Source organism: Phyllostomus discolor, chromosome 1 (assembly GCF_004126475.2).
Source record: "Phyllostomus discolor isolate MPI-MPIP mPhyDis1 chromosome 1, mPhyDis1.pri.v3, whole genome shotgun sequence".
In the NCBI taxonomy this organism is placed as follows: domain Eukaryota; kingdom Metazoa; phylum Chordata; class Mammalia; order Chiroptera; family Phyllostomidae; genus Phyllostomus; species Phyllostomus discolor.
The window spans coordinates 60,663,416-60,685,349 of NC_040903.2; the positions used below are offsets into that span (position 1 = coordinate 60,663,416).

The following is a 21,934-nucleotide window of genomic DNA, read 5'->3' on the forward strand; positions in this document are numbered from 1 at the left end:
CTAGTTTGCTAAATTCATTTATCAGTTGTAGTAGTTTCTTGGTAGAATCTTTGGTGTTCTCTATGTACAGTATGATGTCACCTGCAAGTAAAGAGTTTTACTACTTCCTTTCCAATTTGGATGACTTTTATTTCTTTTTCTTATCTGATTGTTGTGGCTAGGACTTCCAATACTATGATGAATAAGAGTACCAAGAGTGAACATCCCTGTCTTGTTCCTGATACAAAAAGGAACACTTATTTTTGCCTCTTGAGTATGATGCTGGCAGTGGGTTTGTCATATATGGCCTTTATTCTGTTTAGGTGTGTTCCCTCTATTCTCACTTTGCTGAGAGTTTTTAATCACAAACTGGTGTTGGAATTTTTCAAATGCTTTCTCTGCATCTATTGATATGATCATGTGGTTTTTATCCTTCATATTATATATGTGGTGAGTCACACTTATTCATTTCCTAATGTTGTACCAACATTGCATTTCTGGAATAAATCCCACTTCATCATGGTATATGATGTTTTTGATGTATTGCTGTATTTGATTTGTTAATATTTTGTTGAGGATTTTAGCATCCATGTTCATCAGGGATATTGGCCTTTAATTTTCTTTTTGTAGTGTCTTTATCTGGTTTTGGAATTAGGATAATGCTGGCTTTGTAAAATGAGCTTGAGAGCTCTCCCTCCTCTTGAATTTTTAAAAATAGTTTGTGAAGGAGAGGTGTCTGTTCTTCCCACAATGTTTGGTAAAATTCACCTGTGAAGCCATCCTTTCCAGGATTTTTGTTGGGAGTTTTTTGGTTACTACTTCAATTTCACTACGTGTAATCTGTCTATTCGGACTCTCTGATTCTTCAAGCAAGCCTTTTAACATTTGTTGCAGTACTTGTTTGGTATTAACAAACTCCTTTAGTGTTTTCTTTTTCTGGGAAGCTCTTTTTTTCTCCTTCAGTTTTACATGGTAGCCTTGCCGGGTAAAGTAGCCTCGGTTGTAGGTCCTTGTTTTTCATCACCTTGAATATTTCATGTCACTCCCGTCTGTCCTAAAATGTTTGTTTTCTTGTATTTAAGGATTTTATTTTTTTTTTTAGAGAGGGGGAAAGGAGGGAGAAAGAGGAAGAAACATTAATGTGTTTTCTGTGCCCCCTACTGGGGACCTGGCCTGCAACCCAGGTATGTGCCCTGACTGGGAATCAAACCAGCCTCCACTTGGTTTGCAAGCCATCACTCAATCCACTGAGCCCCACCAACCAGGGCTGGCCTAAATTGTTTCTGTTGAGAAATCAGATGAGAGTCTGATTGGAGCTCCCTTGTAGGTGACTACCTGATTTTTTCTTGCAGCTTTTAGGATTCTCTCCTTCCCTTTAACCTTTGCCATTTTATTTATGATGTACTTGGTGTAGGCCTCTTTGGGTCCATCTTGCTTGTCACTCTTAGCCTTCCTGGACTTGTGTGTCTTTTTCTTTCACCAAACTGGGGAAATTTTCAGTCATTACTTCTTCAAATAGGTTCTCAATCCCTTGCTTACTCTCTTCTCCTTCTGATATTCCCAAGCTGTGGATGTTATTATACTTCATGTTGTCCCAAAAGTTTAAGTTCTTCTCATTCTTTTGAATTCTCTCCCTCTCTGTTTTTCTTTTTGTCTTTTTTGCTGTTCTGCTTGGGTGTTTTTTTCTACCCTGTGTTCCAAATTACTGATTTGATCTTCTGCTTTACCTAACCTACTGTTTATTCCTTCCAGAGTATTATTTGTTTTAGATAGTGAATTCTTTATTTCTTACTGGTCCTTTTTTTATTGTTTCTATGTCTTTTTACATATTGTTGAATATCCTTATAGTCATTATTCTAAACTGTCTATCTGATAAATTGTATACCTCTCTTTCATTTAGTTCTTCTTCTGAAGGATTCTCATGTCCTTTAATGAGGGCCTGTTTGTCTTCCTGTTTTTGCCTGCCTCTTTGTGTTTCTTTCTATGTATTAGGTAGATCTGCAAAGACTCTGTTGCAGACCTGTGTCAGACACTGCATGTGACTGGCCCTAAGCAACCTGTTTGGAGCTATCAGTGATCCACAGCTTGTGGCTCACTCTGCTTGGCCTGGGTATATCCAGAGAGGACCAAGGTGTACTCCAAGGCTGGCTTTTATCAGCATCAGCCCCAGTGGAGGGTCAGCTGTACTCTCAGAGCTCCCGGGGATCCACCTTCATTGTTAAACTTAATCACTGAGATAATCTCCAGCTGAACTCCTAAGTATCCTGGTTTAAGCTCCAGGGTGGAGCAGATTGTTTCTTTTGGGCATGGTTATTGCTTCCCCTCAGGAGGATGCATTTCAGAGAGGAGTGCCCTGCCTGAGAAAAATGGCCTTGGCATTATGGGGAATGACTCAGCATGGACTCCCTGGTGGCAGTTTCTTCAGTTCTCTCTCTAGTCTCCCAGCCCCAAACTGTCCTCATGCATCTCTAGTCTACTCTGTTGGAGCCCAGAGTAAGTGGCTACAAATGGAATTTTGTGCTTTGGCCCTTTAAGGGGCTCTGTGAGTCTCCAGCGGTCTTGCCCTAGCAGATAGAATGCCTGCATCTTTTCACAGCTGGATGTTATCTGGGTTCCTTCCCCAGCTCTGATGCTGGAGGCTGGGGATCCCAGCTTGAGTTTAGACCCCACACTTCTCAGGAGGAACCTCCTGGCTCCTGAAATAACCCTCTGACTCTTCAGCTGCCATTCATGGGAGCCCTGCCAGACCTCTCCCTCCTCTGAGCTCCCTACCAGTCATGTTGTAGTGAAGTGTTTTTCTCTGTATGTTCTTGATTATAAGGCTTCTCTCCAGCTGTGTTCAGTTGGTTATTCAGGATGAGTTCTCTACAATTTAGTCTTAATTCCAGTTTGGACCTGGGAGGAGATTTGTGTAGCTTCCCCTTACTCCTTTGCCATCTTGGACTTCTCTGAAACTCTTTATACAGTAAACAACAACTCCCCATTCTCAACTCTACCCACCCCATGGTAACCACCATTTTACTTTCTGTCTCTATGATTTTGACTATTGTGTTTCTCATATAAGTCTCTCATACATATCTGTCTTTCTCTGACTGTTTTATCTCACTTAGCCTAATGTCCTGAAGGTTCATTCATGCTGTGGCATATGTAAGAATTCCCTTCCTTTTTAATGCTGAATAATATTTCATTGTATATGTGTACTACATTTTGTTCATCTATTCATCTGTCAGTGGGCACTTGGGTTACTTCCACTTTGTAGTCAATAATTTATTGTAATTCTGCTGTGTACATGAGTATACAGATATCTCTGTGGGGGACCCTGGTTTCATTTCTTTTGGGTTTCCAAATGTGGAATTGCTGGGTCATATGGTAATTCTACCTTTAATTTATTGAGGATCTGTCATACCATTTTCCACAGTGCTGTACCATTTTACATTCCCAATAATATTGTACAAAGTTTCCAATTTCTCCACATCCTCGTCAATACATATTTTCTATTTTTGGAGTTTTTTAAATTGTAGCCATCTGAATGAGTGTTTATTTGGGAAAATATTTATTCACATCCCAGATCCAATTTTAATCAGATTGTTTTTTGGCTAGGATTTCCAGTACTATGTTGAATAAGAGTGGTGAAAGTGGACATGCCCATCTTATTCTTCATCTTGAGGGAAACACTTTTAGTTTTTGCCTATTGAGTACAATGTTGGCTTAGGTTTTTCGTATATGACTTTTATTAAGTTAAATATGTTCTTCCTGTTCCCACTTTGCTGAGAGTTTTTATCATAAACTTGTGCTGGATTTTATTGAATCCAGCTTTTTTTGCATTTATTGATATGATCATGTGATTTTTATCCTTCATTTTGTTTGTGATGTATCCCATTTATTGATTTACAAATATTGTACCAACCTTGCGCCCCCAGGATAAATCCTACTTGATCATGGTGTATGATCTTTTTTAAAAAAAAAATTATTTTCAGAGAGAGGGGAAGGAAGTGAGAAAGAAAGGGAGAGAAACATCAATGTGCGGTTGCCTCAGGTGGGCCCCTCACCAGGGACCTGGCCCACAACTGAGGCATGTGCCATGACCAGGAATTGAACCAGCAACCCTTTGGTTTGCAGGCTAGCATTCAATCTACTGACTATCACCAGCCAGCGCTGATCTTTTTAATGTATTGCTGTATCCGGTTTGCTTATATTTTGTTGAGGATTTAGTATCTCTGTTCATTAGGGATACCGGCCTATACTTTTCTTTCTTTGTACTGTCTTTATCTGGTTTTGAAATTAAGATAATATTGGCCTCATAAAAGAGCTTGGGATATATTGGAATAGTTTGAGAAGGATAGGTGTTAGTTCTTCTCTGAATGTCTGGTAAATTTCACATGTGAAGCCACCTGGTCTAGGACTTTTGTTTGCTGGGAATTTTTTGATTACTACTTCAATTCATTAGTTGTTATTGGTCTATTCAGATTTCCTGCTTTTTCCTGATTCAGGAAGATTGTATGTTTCTCAAAATTTATCCATTTCTTCCAGGTTGTCCAACTTCTTGTCATATAGTTATTCATAGTATTTTCTTACAATCCTTTGTATTTCTGTGATATCAGTTGTTAGGTCTCTTTCATTTCTGATTTTATTTACTTGATTCCACTCTCGATCAGTCTGGTTAAAAGTTCTTCGATTTTTTAAAAACATTTTATAATAACAGCTCCTGGGTTCATTGATCTTTTGAATTTTTTTTTTAGATTTTAAGTCATTTATTTCTGCTCTGATCTTGATTATTTCTCTCCATCCACTCTCTCTGAGCTTTCTTTATTATTGTTTTTCTAGTTCTCTCAGGTGTAGGGTTAGATTGTTCATTTGAGATTTTTCTTGATTCTTGAGATAGGCTTGTAATGCTATGAACTTCCCTCTCAGGACTGCTTTCACTGTGTCCCATATGTTTTGGGTTGTTGTGTGTTCATTTTCATTTGTTTCCAAGTAATTTTTTATTTTGTCCTTGAACTAATTGATAACCCATTCATTATTTAATAGCATGCTGTTAGCCTTCATATGTTTGAATGTTACTGAGGTTTTTTAACTGAGGTTGATTTCTAGTTTCATGCCCTGGTGATATGAGAAAATGTTTGCTATGATTTCAGTTTTCTTGAATTTGTTAGGACTTTTTGTTTCTTTGAATACTTTACACTGTCCAGCCCTGGCTGCTGTGGCTCAGTGGATTGAGCACCAGCATTCAAACCAAAAGGTTGCCAGCTCTTTTTCTGATCAAGACATGTGCATGGGTTGTGGGCCATGCCCCCAGTTTTGGGGTGTGCAAGAGACAAACGATAGATGTTTCCCTCCCTCTCTTTCTTCCTCCCTTCCCCTCTCTAAAAATAAATAAATAAAATCTTATTTTTTTAAGACTTTTTGTGTCTTAACCTGTGCTCTATCTTTGACAGTGATCTATGTGCTCTTGAGAAGAACGCATATACTGCTGCTTTGGGATGAAATGTTCTGAAATATTAATTAAATCCATTCGATCTAGTGTATCATTTAAGGTCACTGTTTCTTTGTTAATGTTTTTTTTGTCCAAAAGATCTATCCAGTGGTGGCAGTGAGGTGTTACTGTCTCCTACTATGACTGTATTGCTGTTGAACTCTTTCTCAAAGTCCACCCTGATTTTCTTGAGTGCATATATGTTCCCAAGGATTACATCCTCTTGTTGGATCCATTTCTTTAGTATTATGTAGTGACCTTCTTTGTCTCTTGTTATGGCCTTTATTTTGAAGTCTATTTTGTCAGATATAAGCATTGCCACCCTAGGTTTTTCTTTTTTTGTCTTCATTTGCATTGAATATTTTTTCCATTTCTTCTCTTTCCACCTGTGTAAATTTTTTGTTCTGAAGTTGGTCTCCTATAGACAGCATATATATATATGGATCATGTAGTATACCCTATGACTTTTGATTGGAGCGTTTAATCCATTTACACTTAAGGTTATTATTGATAGGTACTTCTTTATTCCCATTTCTTTTATTCCTATGTTCCTCTCGCTAGCTCATCTTATAGTAGTCACTTTAACATTACTTGTAATGCTGGTAATGAACTCCTTAAGCCTTTTTTTTTTTTTTTGTCTAGGAAGCTCTTTATGTTCAGTTTTAAATGATAGCATTGCTGATAGAGTAGTCTTAGTTGCAGGTCCTTGCTTTTTGTTTCTTTGAATACTTCATACCAGTCCCTTCTGGCCTGAAGTGTTTCTGTTGGTAAATCACTTGACAGCTTTGGGGGGGGGGGGGGGCTTGCAGGTAACTGACTATTTTTCTATTGCTACCTTTAAGATTCTCCCTTTGTCTTTAAAATTTTCCATTTGGTGTGTGTCTCTTTGGGTTCATCATAATTAGGACTCTCTGTGCTTCCTAAACTTGTGTAACTTTTTACTTTACCAGATTAAGGAAGTTTTCAGTCATTATTTCTTCAAACATGTTTTCTATCCCTTGCTCTCTTTTCCTTCTGGTACATCTATGATAAGGATATAGTCCCAACTTCCCTTAAACTGTCTTTGTTCCTTTTAAGTCTTTTTGCTTTTTGTTGCACTGATTGTGTGTTTTTTTCCTGCTTTGTCTTCCAAATGGTGGATTTCATCATCTGCTTCATCTAGCCTGATTTTAATTCCTTCTAGTGTATTCTTAATTTCAGATAATGAATTCTTCATTTATAACTAGTTCTTATTCATAGTTTCATAGTTTTTTTATGTCCTTTTTCATGCTGATGTTGTTCCCACTAAGTTCCTTGTTGTTCCCATAAAGTTTCTTGTAGTTCTCACTAAATTCCTTGAGCATCTTTATAACCCTCACTTTGAACCCTATATCTGATAAATTGCTAGTCTCAATTTTATTTAGCTCTTTTTCTGGGCATTCCTACTTTTCTTTCATTTGTTGGTCATTTCTTTGTCTCCTGATTTTAGCTGTCTCTTTTGTGTATACTAGATAGATCTGCTTTGACTCCAGTCTTCATGGGGTGGCCTTAATTGGTAAGAGTCCTGTGGGACCCAGTGGTGTAGTCTCGGGGATCTCCTGAACTGGATGCTCTAGGAATGTCCCTTGTATGGGTTAATTGGACTCTCCTGTTGTGACTGGGTCTTGATTGTGGTTGGCCTATTTGTTGGTGGGATCACTCCTTCAGCTGGCTGACTGAGAGGCTCAACCCCAGCCACATGTTGCAAGCTGTTGTACAGGTGATGACAGAAAACACACACACACACACAAAACAACACCAAAAAAACAAAACATAAAACAAGCAAAAATACCCTAATTACAACAGCAAAATTAACAAAAGATGGAAGAAGAGAAATAAAATAATAAAAGGAAAAAAAAGAATATGAGAAGACCAGGGGTAAGAAAAAGATTGTGATAGAAGGAAAGTAATAGAAACAATAATATTATGGAATAGAAAGAGGAAAACAGCAAAAAAGAACAAAGAAAGAGCCCTGGCTGGTGTAGCTCAGTGGATTGAGTGTGGGCTGTGAACCAAAGGGGCGCCAGTTCAATTCCCAGTTACGGAACATGCTTGGTTTTTGGTCCAGGTCCCCAGTAGGGAGCACACGAGAGGCAACCACATATTGATGTTTCTCTTCCTCTCTCTCTCTCTTTCTCCTTCCCTTCCTTGTCTCTAAAAATAAATAAATAAAATACTTTTTTAAAAAAGAAAAAGAATAAAATGCACAAAAGGAAGAAAATATAGAGTAAAAGAAGGAAAGAGTAAAATGAGAGATATGAAAGAAAAAATAGAAGCAAAAACCAAAAAAAAAAAAAACACTAGAAAGGCTATGAAGAAGAAAAAGTAACAAACATAATGAAAAAGAACAAAATGGAATTCATCTCAGCAGAGTTAATTGCCTGCCTGCGTGGGTCTTTCTTTGGACACTGCTCTAATATTGTCTGAAGCTGGTATAAGCCAATGTCAGATGCTATCCATGTCCGACCTTCAGCAGCCTATTGGAAACTACCACCATTTGTGTCTGCCTCTGCTGGGCTTGGCTGCACATGAGAGAGGTCAAGGTGCCTTGCAAGGCAGGCCATTACCAGCATAGGGCCATGATGTGGGTCAGCAAATGTCCCAAGTCACCTGCCTCTGTCTGCTGGCCTGCTGTCAGTCTTAGTCACCGAACCCCCTGATTCTGAGAGGGCTTCTGGTGGAATTGGCAGGATGGGGCCCCTGGATCTCCTGTAGCGAGGGAGGTGCTGTTCAGACTTCAGGGTACATGATAGGTATGTTCCCTTACCCCAGAGCCACACATCTGAGTCTCTCCTGGATTATTTCCCTGAACTCAGCTGGGCAGAGCCCCTAATAGGCAAGCAGGTGGGGCCTCTGGGGCCCAGTGTTTGGGTCTGTGGGAAAAGCAAGAGGGTGTTTCTTTTGGCTCTCCCATGGGAGTGAAGTGCCATTTTGATTCCCAGGAGAGTGTAGGGGATGGCCACACCCAAAAGCCAGTCTTTGACACCTACTTAGTCTGTTTATATTGCTGTCTTCTCAGCAGAGGTTAAGATGCGGGGTGAGGGGAGGAAAAGTGCAGGGTGAGCTAGTGGAATTCCAGAGGATGGAAGCAGGCAGTATCCCACAGGGTGGGGTAATTGTTTTACCCCAGGCTGATTTCCCTGGGAGGCCTTGTTCTTCTTAAGAAAAATGGCTGCTGTAATGTCAGGGGATGACCCGGCACAGGTTTCTCCCAGCAGCCATTACTCTATATCTCTTCCCAATGCCTTCCACTCCAGACTCTCCTCAGATGACTCCAGTCTGAACCTCCCTCCCTTCACCGGAGCCCAAGATGAATGGCTTTGAACATAAAACCTATGCATTGGCCCCTTGGGGGAAATAAAAGTGCCTTTGTCTCCAGTGGGCTCTGTCTCTCCCTAACAGATAGAAACCCTGCTACCTTTCACTGCTGGATGCTAAGTGTATGGCTGATCCCAACTTGACACTCCATGCTGGTGAACCCAGTCTGGAGTCCAAGTTTCACTGTCCTCTGTAACCTCAGTCTGCATTTTATTTCCTTTTGTGCCTAATTTTACTAGCTAGAACTCCTAGAACTGTATTGAACAAGAGTTGGGAGAGAGGGCATCCTTCCTTTGTTCCATATCTTACGGGGAAAGAATTTAGTGTTTTACCATTAAGTATGATATTAGCTGTAGGTTTCTTATAGATGCTCTATATAAACTTGACAAAGATCCCCTTTATTCCTAGTTTTCTAATTTTTTAAAAATAATGACTTGGTGTTAAATTTTGTTAATTTTTTGCATCAGTTAATATGCTTATTTGCTATTTCTTCTTTGGCCTGTTAATATGGTGGATTACATTGATTGAATTTTGAATATTGAATCAGACATGCATTCCTGCAGTAAATACCATGTGGTCATGTTGTATAGTTTTTCATTAGAAAAACCATGTTGCTCTATTTCACCTGTTAACATTTGGGGGATTTTACCTCTATACTCATGGGAGATATTGGTCTGCAATTTTCTCTTTTTTGTACTGTCTTCATATGATTTTGGTATTAAAGTAATAGTATTAGCATTATATAATGAATTGGGGGAAAATTCTCTTTTTTTCTGAAATTGTGGAATTAGTATTAACATTTTAAACATTTGGTATAATTCCCTAGTGAAATAAGCCAAGCCTGGATATTTCTTTCCTTGGAGTTTGCAAATTACATATTGAATATCCTTTATAGTTAAAAGGCTTTTCAAATATCTCTTCCATGTATCTATTTCATGGATGATTTGGGTACTTTTTTATTTCAAGCTATTGGTCTATTTCATCTAAATTGTCAAATTTTTGTATGTGGAGTTTTTCCTATTGTTCCATTATTATCTTTTTGGCATCTGTGTGTCCTGTAGCAATCCCCATTTCAATGCTAATATTGGTAACATTTGTTTTCTCAGTTTTTTCTGTCAGTTTTGCCAGATATTTCTTACCTTTATTGCTCTTTTCAAAGAGCCATTTATTTCCTTGTTTCATTGATTTTTCTCTATTACTTTTGTTTTTCTTTTCATTGATTTCTATTCTTATTTTTATTTTGTTCCTTCTGCTAGTTTTGATCTTGTTTTATTTTTTTAGTTTCTTGATGTAGGAACTTAGATTATTCATTTGAAGCTATCTTTACTGATGTAAGCTTTTAGCACTATAAATTTCACTCTTAGCGCCATGTTCGTGTGTCCACATGTTTTTACATACTGTATTTTATTTGATTCAGTCTGTCTTTTTTGTTTCTTTTTGTTGTTTTTATTTCTTTTTTAAATATATTTTATTGATTATGTATCACGGTTGTCCCATTTTCCCCCTTCACTCCCCTCTGCCCTGTGCAACCCCTCCCACACACATTCCCCCCCTTTAGTTCATGTCCATGTATCATACTTATAAGTTCTTTGGCTTCTACATTTCCTATACTGTTCTTGCCCTCCCCTTGTCTATTCAGTACCTACCATCTATGCTACTTATTCTCTGTACCTTTTCGCCCTCTCTCCCCCTCCCACTCCCCTGTTGATAATCCTCCATTTGATCTCCATTTCTGTGGTTCTGTTCCTGTTCTAGTTGATTGCTTAGTTTGTTTTTGTTTTTGTTTTTGTTTTTGTTTTAGGTGTGGTTGTTAATAATTGTGAGTTTGCTGTCATTTTACTGTACATGTTTTTTATCTTCTTTTTCTTAAATAATTCCCTTTAATATTTCATATAATAAGGGCTGGGTGATGATGAACTCCTTTAACTTGACCTTATCTGGGAAGTACTTTATCTGCCCTTGCATCCTAAATGATAGATTTGCAGGACAGAGCAATCTTGGATGTAGGTCCTTGCCTTTCATAACTTGGAATACTTCTTTCCAGCCCCTTCTTGCCTATAAGGTCTCTTTTGAGAAATCAGCTGACAGTCTGATGGGAACTCCTTTGTAGGTAACTGTCTCCTTTTCTCCTGCTGCTTTTAAGATTCTCTCTTTGTCTTTCATCTTGGGTAATGTCATTATGATGTGCCTTGGTGTGTTCCTCCTTGGGTCCAACTTCTTTGGGACTCTCTGAGCTTCCTGGACTTCCTGGAAGTCTATTTACTTTGCCAGATTGGGGATGTTCTCCTTCATTATTTGTTCAAATAACTTTTCCACTTGTTTTTCTTCCTCTTCTCCTTCTGGCACCACTATAATTCAGATGTTGGAATGTTTAGTGTGGACCTCCAAGATGTCCTGGAGGTTCCTAAGCCTCTCCTCATTTGTTTGAATTGTTTCTTCATTCTTTCCTGTGTGGTTATTTCTTTCTTCCTTCTGGTCCACACTGTTGATTTGAGTCCCAGTTTCCTTCCCATCATTATTGGTTCTGTGTACATTTTCCTTCATTTCACTTAGCGTAGCCTTCACTTTTTCCTCTATTTTGCAACCACACTCAACCAATCCTGTGAGTATCCTGATTACCAGTGCTTTGAACTGTGCATCTAATAGGTTGGCTACCTCTTCGTCGCTTAGTTGTATTTTTTCTGGAGCTTTGATCTGTTCTTTCATTTGGGCCACTTTTTTTTTTGTCTTGATGCACCTGCTATGTAGTGAGGGGTGGAGCCTTAGGTATTCACCCAGGTGGGATAACCCACATCGCTGGTTTGTGATGCTGTATGTGGGGGAGGGGTCGGAGAGGGAACAGTGGTGCTTGCTCCACTCTCTGCTGGATTTCGGTAACTTCTCCCGCTTCTCACAAGCAAATTGGGTTGTTCTGGTGCTGATTCCCAGGTGGGTGGGCTTGTGTACATTCTAGGACCCTGTGGGTCTCTCCAATGAACTCTCCTGTGAGGCTGGGAGTTTCTTCCATCACCTCAACCCCCACAGGTATTTTCAATCAGTGGTTTGAGGCTTTATTTCCCCACTCTGGGGCCCTGAATTGAGCAGTCTGTTCCACTACCTACTTTTGCCTGGTTTATCTGTGTGTGAATGTGGGACCACCTGGTCTGCCAGCTGCCTTGTGAGTCATACCCCATCCACATTCTGCCACCTTGTTGGTTCTGCCAGCTGCCGCTTTTGAGACTAGGTCCACCACTCCTACCGGTCTGGATGAGTGTGCCTTCTTTAACTCCTTGGTTGTCAGATTTCCATACAGTTCAATTTTCTGTCAGTTCTGGTTGTTTTTTGTTTTTAAATTGTTGTTGTTCTTGTTTTGGTTGTGCGAGGGGGCACTGTGTATCTACCTATACCTCCATCTTGGCCGGAAGTCTCTATCTTTTTGTTTCTTGAGACTTCCTGATTGATACATGAATTATTTGGAAATATGTTGTTTAATTTCTGTATGTTTGAGCAGTTTCCTATTATTTTTCTGTTAATTGATTCTACTTTGATTCCATTTTTACCAGAAAACCCACCCTCACCCTGACCACTGTGGCTCAGTTCATTGAGCATCATCCCAAAAAGTGAAAGGTCAGCAGTTCAGTTCCTGGTCAGGGCACATCCTTGGGTTGCAGGCTGGTCCCTGGTTGGGGCATGTGCAAGAGGCAACCAATCAGTGTTTCTCTTTCTCCCTCCCTTCCCTTCTCTCTATAAATAAATAAGTAAAATATCTTTTTTAAAGCCCACCCTGTATAATTTTAGTTCCTTTAAATTTGTTGAGGTGTGTTTTATTATTTTAAGATAATGGTCTATTTAGCATATTTTATAGACATTTGAAATGTGTATTCTGCTATTGTTGAATGGAGTATAAATATAAATTAGATCTACTTGATTGATGGTATACTTTGGTTATTCTATCCTTGTTAATTTTCTGTTTAGATACACTATCAATTGTTGAGAGAGAAATGTTGAAGTCTTTGACAATAATTGTGAATTTATTTCTTTTAATTCCATCATATTTTGCATTGTCATGTATTTTGCTGCTCTGTTGTTTGGTGTATACATACATATTAAGGATTCCTATATCTTCTCGATGATTGACTTTTTAAAAAAATCATTGTATAATGTTTCTCTCTGTTCCTGTTATTTTATTTGTTGTAGTTTACTTACCTGATATTAACATAGGCACTTCTGCTTTCTTTTGATTGTTTGTATAGTATATCTTTCTCAATCTTTTTATTTTCAAGCATCCATACTGTTATACCTGAATTAAGTTACTAATTTGATAGAACATAAGCATCCCTATTTCATTGCAGCATTCTTTATAATCACCAAGATTTGGAAGCACCCCAAGTGTCCATCAGTAGATGAGTGGATAAAACAGCTATGGTACAATTACACTATAGAATACAACTCAGCCATAAGAAAGAAATAAGTTTACCTTTTTTGACAGCATGGATGCCAAATGAAATTAAGCCACTCAGAGAAAGACAAGTACCATGTTATTTTACTCATATGGAATCTAATGAACAAACTGAACTAACAAGCAAAGTTGTGACAAACTCATAGATACAGAATAAGCTGACAGCTGTCTGGGGTTGTGGGGGACGTGGTTAATTGGGGAGGGGCAGAGGGATTGAGCAGAAAAGAAAGAAAAAAAACCTCATGGACACAACAGTATGGTGACTGCTGGTGGGAGTGTATGGGGGGAAGCAGAGGAGGGTATAGAGGGGATAAATGGTGATAGACGGAGACTTAACTTGGGAGCATGAACACACAGTACAGTGTACAGCTGATGTGTTGTAGAACTGTGCACCTGAAACATGTATAATTTTGTTAACCAGTGTCACCTGAATAAATTTAAGAAAAAGGAAGAGGAAAGTTTCTTGTAAATTGCATATACATAGGTCACAATTTTTCATCCACTGTACCAATCTCTGTTTTATTTGGAATATTTAGACTATTTGCATTTAATGTAATTATTGATATGGTATGGCTTAAGTCTGCTATTTTAATTTTTGTTTTCTCTTTGTTCTCTTTTTCAGTTTTCTGTTTTCTTTTTTGATTTCCTGTGGATTATTTGAATATCTTTTTATAATATCATTTGGATTTATTTATAGGGTTTTTTTTTAATTATTTCACTTTGTGTAGCTTTTTTAGTTGGGTGCTCTATGTATTATGTTATTTATACATAATTTATACAATCTACTGATGTCAACAATTTACTGTCTCAGGTGATGTGTAGATATATTTCCTCCCTTTACATTTATTTACCTTTCCCACTTATAATTGTCCTAAGTATTTTCTTTACATACATTGAATGTTGTCATTTTAATCTAGCTGCTATAACTTAGAAAACTGAAAAGAAGGAAAATCTTTTGTGTTTACCCATATTTTTACTCTTTCTCTTAGTTTTTTCTTCCTTCCTGTTATTTAAAAAAAATTCTCTTCTTGATTTCCTTTCTGTTTGGAAAATTTCTTCAGCCATTATTATTATTATTATACCTGTCTGAAGATAACAGATTTTCTTTGTTTTCCTTCATCTACATATCTTGGTTTTCTCTTTATTCTCACTGGATATAGAATTTTGGGGGGAGGAGGTAGGGCAAAGGTTTCTTTTTTTTATTTATTTTTATTTTATTGATTATGCTATTACAGTTGTCCCATTTCCCCCTTCTCTCCCCTCCACCCTGTACCCCCCTCCCACCCACATTTCCCCCCTTTAGTTCGTGTCCATGTGTCATACTTATGAGTTCTTTAGCTTCTACATTTCCCGTACTATTCTTGCCCTCCCCCTATCTATTTTCAACCTACATTCTATGCTACTTATTCTCTATACCTTTTCCCCCTCTCTCCTCCTCCCATCCCCCTGCTGCTAACCCTCCATGTGCCCTCCATTTCTGTGGTTCTGTTCCTGTTCTAATTGTTTACTTAGTTTCTTTTGGTTTTGCTTTAGGTGTGGTTGTTAATAATTGTGAGTTTGCTGTCCTTTTACTATACATGTCTTTTCTTTATCTTCTTTTCTTAGATAAGTGCCTTTAGCATCTCATAAAATAAGGGCTCGGTGATGATGAACTCCTTTAACTTGACCTTATCTGAGAAGCACTTTATCTGCCCTTCCATTCTAAATGAGAGCTTTGCTGGATAGAGCAATCTGGGATGTAGGTCCTTGTCTTTCACGACTTGGAATATTTCTTTCCAGCCCCTTCTTGCCTGTAAGGTCTCTTTGGAGAAATCAGCTGACAGTCTGATGGGAACTCCTTTGTAGGTGACTGTCCCCTTATCTCTTGCTGCTTCTAGGATTCTCTCCTTCATTTTTACCTTGGCTAATGTAATTATGATGTGCCTTGGTGTGTTTCTTCTTGGGTCCAACTTCTTTGGGGCTCTCTGAGCTTCTTGGATTTCTTGGAAGACTGTTCCCTTTGCCAGATTGGGGAAGTTCTCCTTTATTATTTGTTCAAATACATGCTCAAATTGTTGCTTTTCCCCTTCAGATTCTAGTACCCCTATAATTCGGATATTGGAACGTTAAAAGGTGTCTTGGATGCTCTTAAGGTTTTCCTCGATTTTTTGAATTCTTACTTCATCATGCTTTCCTGCTTGGTTGATTCTGTCTTCCGTCTGGTCCACTGTATTGTTTGAGACTCAGATTCCTTCCTTTCCCTATTGGCTCTCCTCCGCGTATCTTCCTGCATCTCTTTTATGGTAGCCTGCATCCTTTCATCGAAATTGTGCCCAAAGTCAACCAATTCCGTGAGCTTTCTGATCACCAGTGTTTTGAACTGTGCATCTGATAGATGGGCTATTTCTTGGTCGCTCAAAAGGATGAGTCCTGGGGGACTGATCTGCTCTGTTGAAAACATATTTTTCTCCTGTCTCTCCTTTTTTTTTCTGGTCTGGTAGCTCTTGTTACGGTGGGGGGCGGAGCCTTAGGTGTTCACGGGGGCTGGGCACCCCAGTCGCTAGATTGTGACGTTATATGTAGGGGTGGGGGCAGGAGCAGGAGCGGGACGGGAGAAAACAATGGCGGTAGTTCCGTTCTCCTGGGCTCAGACCCTTCTGTGGGATCCTGGGCTGCAAGTTCTGCCCTGGTCCACAATCGCTACCCCTCTGGGTCTGCCAGCCGCAGCTTGCGTACTCAGTGATCACCGCTGCCTTCTTGTGCCCCGGATGGCTGTCACACTGATTTCGTGCCAAACTTTCCCCAACCTCCGCGCTGCCAACCTGCGCCAGCCCCGGCTCGTCTTCTCCTACCAGTCCGGATGAACATCTACTTCATCATCTTGGCTGCCCGACTTCCATTCAGATAAATCCTCTGCCAGATCTGGGCGTTATTCTGTCTATAAATTATTGTTGTTCTAATCTTGGTTGTGCGAGGAGGTACGGTGCGTCCACCTATTCCTCCATCTTGCCAGACAGGTCTGGATATAGAATTTTGAATTGACAGTTTTTAACTTTCAGTGTTTCAGTGTGCCACTTCATCTGGGCTACATGATTTTTAATGCAAAATCTATTGTCATTTGAATTGTTTTTTGTCTACAGGAAAGATCACATTCCTCTCTTGCTACTTGTAAGGTATTTCTCAAAAGTTTATTATAGTGATCTATGTATAGATTTTTTTGCATTTTCTTGTTTGAGGTTCATCAGGCTTTTTGAATTTGTAGGTTTATGTCTTTTCCAGCTTTGGCAAACTTTCAGGTATTATTTCTTTGAATAATCATTTAGTCCTGCCTTCTCTTCCAGGAATTTTGTAACATGAACATCAGATCTTTTGTTATATTCCCAAAAGTCCCCATGGTTCTGATCACCTATTATTTAAAATCTGTTTTCTACTCTTCAGATTGGACAATTTCTATTATTCTACCATGAAATTCACTGATTCTTTTCTCTGTCTGCTCCATTTTTCTGCTGAGTGCCCATTCATTATTTTTAACACCAATTACTATATTGGATTGGCCAAAAATTTGTTATTTCCATAAAATAGAAGCCAGATTTTTCATTTTCACCAGTAACTTTATTAATTTGAATATGTTGAGTATGTCAGCTGTCTCCCATGTGGAATAACATTGATTGTTCTCAATGTCTTAATTTGATCACTATCAACTTCAACTGGTATACCCGACCATGGAGCATCATCCAGTGAAAAATCTCCAGTGCAACGCTTTACAAACCACTTTTGATCAGTCCTGGCACCTTCTCCACACACTGATAAATCTTTTTTTTTGCTTTTCAGTTGCATTTTTACCTTTCTTGAAATAATAAAGCATAATATACCAAAAATGTTATATATGTTCTTCCATCTCCAATATTGAAATGGCTACATAGAAATTCACCAATTTTGCTAAGTCACCAATTTTGCTAAGTTTTTTTTTAATTCATGCTAAAATGACAGCTGTCACAATACAGTCTAACAAAATTGTTTCCAATGAAGTAAAAACAATTAAGCACTACTAGAACTATCTTACAAAAAAAACAAACAAATAAACTTCTTGGCCAATCCAATATTTTTCTGTTCTTATATTTCTACTTGTTTCTTCTATATGTCTTTATTTTTCTGTTGTTTTTGCTATTGATGTTTTATTTATTTTAAGGATGTTTATTTTGCTTGTTAAAACATTAATTTTTTTTCTTTTATTGATTCTAGAGAGAGGGAAGGGAGGGAGAAAGAGTGGGAGAGAAACATTGCTGTGAGAGAGGATTGGTTGTCTCTTGCATGTGCTCTGACTGAGGCTGAATCTGTAACCTAAGCGTGTGTCCTGACGAGGGATCAAACTGGCAACCTTTAGTTTTGCAAGACGACACCCAACCAACTGAGCTATACCAGCCAGAATGTCAAAACATTTTTATGTGGCTTCTTTAAAATCCTAGTCAATCATTTGGGTATCTCTTTCATGTTGTTGGCATCTGTTGATTATCTTTTCATTCAAATTGAGATATTCTTGGTTCTTAGTATGGTGAGTACTTTTTATTAAAACTTATACATTTAAGTTATTATAAGACTCTGGATCTTATTAAGTCTTTTATTTTACCTGATGTACTCTGACAAAGCTCTAGTAGTGAAAGGGCAGGGTTGCTGCCCTATTATGGTCAGGTAGTGATGGAAATCCAGGTTCCATCGTGGCCTGTATTACAGCTGAGGGAGAGGGCTGTTGTGAGTAATCTCAGGGTTGGGCAGGTGTGGGTGTTCCTGCTTGCCAGTAGACCTCCACTGATAACACCCTGGCTGGGATAGGCAAGAATGCTTACTTTCTGCTCCCTACCTGGCCTCTACTGACATTGTAGGGGGATGCCTCATATTGCTGGGAAGTTGCAAAAGCCTTGAGTGTTCTTTCTGCCTCATCTGAAACCATCCTGGTAGGGCAGAGTAGTGACAATCATTACCTGGATGGATGTGGAAATCCAGGCTACCCACTTGCTCTCTACCAACTCTTCAGAGAAAGGGGATCCTGATTACCTCTCAACAGAGGTGAAAGTCTGGCTTCCTACATAGCCTTCCCCCATGTCAGCTTGGTGGGGAGACTGGGGTGCCTCATTACAGCCTCAGAATGGCAAAAGTCTAGGCTTCCCATTAGGATTCCTGACATGAAGAACTGTTTTGTCAGTTTTTTCTGCTCTCTTTGCCCAAAGTAGATTGGTTACTATCTAAAAGTTTTGTTTTGCTATACTGTTGCTTTTCTGGTCATCTGGCTAGAGAAACCTTCTTTGTGTTTTGTTTTGTTTTGTTTTGTTTTTTGGGGGGATGGCAGTCCAGGATATGTGAGGCCAAGGGAAAAGTCACCACTTTTGTGTTCATTGGGTCCTGTCATACCTAGATGGTCTGTCTTCTGTCCAACATGCAGAATCATGATATATTTATTTCATATAAAAATTTAGGAGTTTTAGTTTTTCTTTGTGGGATGACTATGGAAAAATACTTCTCTACTTTTCCAGAAGCAGAAGTTTTGTATTACTTGTTTAAAGTGATTTTTAAAACACTGATTTAAAAAGACATCAGACACTGTAATAGCGATGAAACCCTCTGGAAATAAATAAAAACAACCAGATTTATTTACTCCATTTTTGTAATTGATTCTCTATAAGCAGCCAAAATTAGTGCTCTTGAGATGGTTTATTTATGTGTGATGTCTTTTAGCAGTAATTTGTTCAAGATAAAAAAAAAATTGAGAGAAGCTGAGTAATATGTCAGGAGTCAACTTTTATGGCTTCTTCCTCGTTTATAAAAAAATTTTTAAAAACAAAAACCTGGCTCTTTTTTGGGGCTTATATGGTACTTGGGTGATACTGTATGCTAATTTTAATGCCTTTATAGTAGACTCACATGTTATTTAAATTACTAATTTCCTGTTATGGTGTCAGGGACTGTTTGTTTTCTTTTTTTTTAATCAGCAACTCAAAAGCCTGCAAGTATTGACCCAACATAAAATAAATACAGTAATAGATTCAACATAATTTCTAATTAAGGTAAACTTTTTTTAACTAGAACTGTTTCCCACTGCACTGTACTCCTAATGTACATTATTTTTGGTCATTTTATTCTTTGGGGCTGCTTATCCCCTTGTCAGTTTATAAGATTTCTTTACATAGTCTCTTTATCAGTCTTCTGTTTGTAGTTTGATTTATAAAAGTTCTTTCCAAATCTATTATTTCTCTTGTTGATTTTTTATTCTACCTGTTATCTTTCTGATAGATGTGGAGTTTCAGTCCTAATTAAGATTTCCTCTTTCTTTAAATAGTACAGATAGTGTTTTAGATATTTTTATTGCAAGATTTTTTTTGTTTTGGTTTTTTTTAAGATTTTATTTATTTATTTTTAGAGAGGGAAGAGAGGGGGAAAGAGAGAGAGAGAGAGAGAGAGAAACATCAATGTGCGGTTGCTGGGGGTCATGGCCTGCAACCCAAGCATTTACCCTGACTGGAAATCAAACCTGCGACACTTTGGTTCGCAGCCCGTGCTCAATCCACTGAGCTACGCCAGCCAGGGCTATTGTTTTGGTTTTAAGTCAACTCTCTTGTCCGCCTGGGATTTATTTTTGCCTATGGTATAAAACTGTGTCCAGTTTTCTTTCAAATGAATAGTCAGTTTTGCTACCATCATTTATTAAATCCTTTTCCCACAAAATTTAAATATTTATAGATTCTCTGTTCTCTTCCAGGATTTTGACCATTCCTATGTCAATATATTAATTTTATTAAATTATGGTACATGCAAACACATACACACTCAGGATGGTAAAGATACAGTTATAAAGCTGGGTGAGTTTGGCAGTAGCAATTCAGAATGGAGTTGCTTCTCAATGTTGACTCTCTAATCAAAATGGGATTTAATGAAGAGGCCAGTTGCTAACTATCTATTGGTAACTACCTCTGATTCTACCAGATTAGTTTTGCCTTGTAAACTATTGAAAAGATGAATGTATACCATTTTTTAAGAGTCAGTTTTGTGCCGGGTATTATGTTAGGGGATATATAATTTTTCTCACATCAACTTTATTTGGTTTGATTTATCTTATACAGATAAGAAAGTGACCCTTATTCAGAGGGTGAAGTTACTTGCCCAATATTATGTAGCTGTTAGGTGGTAAAGGTAGGATTAAAACACTAATGACCAGGCTCTTTCAATTGTGCCAAAATGAAATGTCCATGTGAAGTACTTTTTCCCCAATTTTAAAAAAATTTATTTTTCAATTACGGTTTGCATTTAATGTTATTTTGTATTAGTTTCAGATGTACAGCATAGCAGTTGGATAATCATATACTTCACAAAGTGTCCCCTCAATCTGCCACGTCTCCATCTGGCACTACACACAGTTATTACAGTATTGTTGACCATATTCCCTATGCTTTACTTTACATCCCCATTGTTACTACCAATTAGTACTTCTTAATCCCTTTACTTGCTTCACCTAGCCCCTCCATACCACTCCCGTCTGGCATCCATCAGTCTGTTCTCTGTGTCTGTGAGTCTGTTTCTATTTTATTCTTTAGATTCCACATGTAATATGGAAGTGAAATCATATGGAAAGTACTTTGAAAACTAAAGATGTATAGAAATTAATATGGTGGTTATAGCATAATAATCTCATCATTAGCATCTGAGTCTTATTTTAAAACAATGCAGTACACACTAATACTTGCAGTTAAACATTTTGATAAAAATTACATTTATATATTCTTTCAAGATACATTCTGAATAAAATGTTAGAAATTCTTTTTATTCTTTTATTTTTTTTTTACTTTTTTTTAGAACAGAAGAAAGTTAAAGTAAAAAAACCAAAACCTGAATTTCCTGTGTATATGCCTTTAGAAAGTGCATATATTCAATCATATGATCATGGAACTTCTATAGAAGAAATTGAGGAACAAATGGATGATTGGCTGGAAAACAGGAACCGAACACAGAAAAAACAGGTAAATAAACTTCTGAAAATTTGTTTTAATTGAGCAAAATACATAAAAGAATATAAAATATAGATATATAGCTGTGTAGCTCAGTGAGCTCAGTGATCTATCACAAGAAAACCAGGTTAACCATTCCCCAGATCAAGAAATAGAACATTGCTGTTATTCATGGTGGCCCAGTCATGGAAACAACCAAAGTGACCTTCACTAGAGGATTGAATGAAGAAGACGTGGTATATGTATGCAATGAAATAGTACTCAGCCATAAGAAAAGATGAAATACTGCCATTTGCAAAAGCATGAATGGATCTTGAGAACATCATGTTAAGTGAAATAAGTTACAAAAAGTCAAGTACCGTGTGATTTCACTAATATGTGGGATATAAAACTGAAAGCAACAAATAAACAAGACACATGTTTTCAAGGTTCATTTTGTAATATTTAACAGTACTTCATTTCTTCTTATGGCTGAATAATATTCCATTGTATGGATATATAGCATACTGTTTATTCATCAAACAATGGAAATTTGGTTTGATTCTGCTTTGGAGCTGGGATAAATCATGATAGGAACATTCAAATACAAGGCTTTGTGCAGACATATGTTTTGTGATTTCTCTAGGAATTATAATTAACATCTTAATTTATAACTCTAATTAGGGTTAATGCCAATTTACTTTCAATAGTATGCAAAAACTTTTCCACATATAATCTGTTATTGTCATGCCTTAA

At 37.8% G+C, this 21,934-nt stretch overlaps 1 protein-coding gene across 1 annotated transcript in view; it reads left to right on the plus strand.

Moving 5' to 3' along the window:
- Positions 1-21,934, plus strand: part of DNAJC1 (DnaJ heat shock protein family (Hsp40) member C1) — a 221,264-nt gene that overhangs the window by 120,478 nt on the left and 78,852 nt on the right. Inside the window, exon 8 of the mRNA XM_028505599.2 lies at positions 21,048-21,211. Coding sequence (XP_028361400.1) covers positions 21,048-21,211 — 164 coding nt within the window. The remainder of the gene's footprint in view (positions 1-21,047; positions 21,212-21,934) is intronic.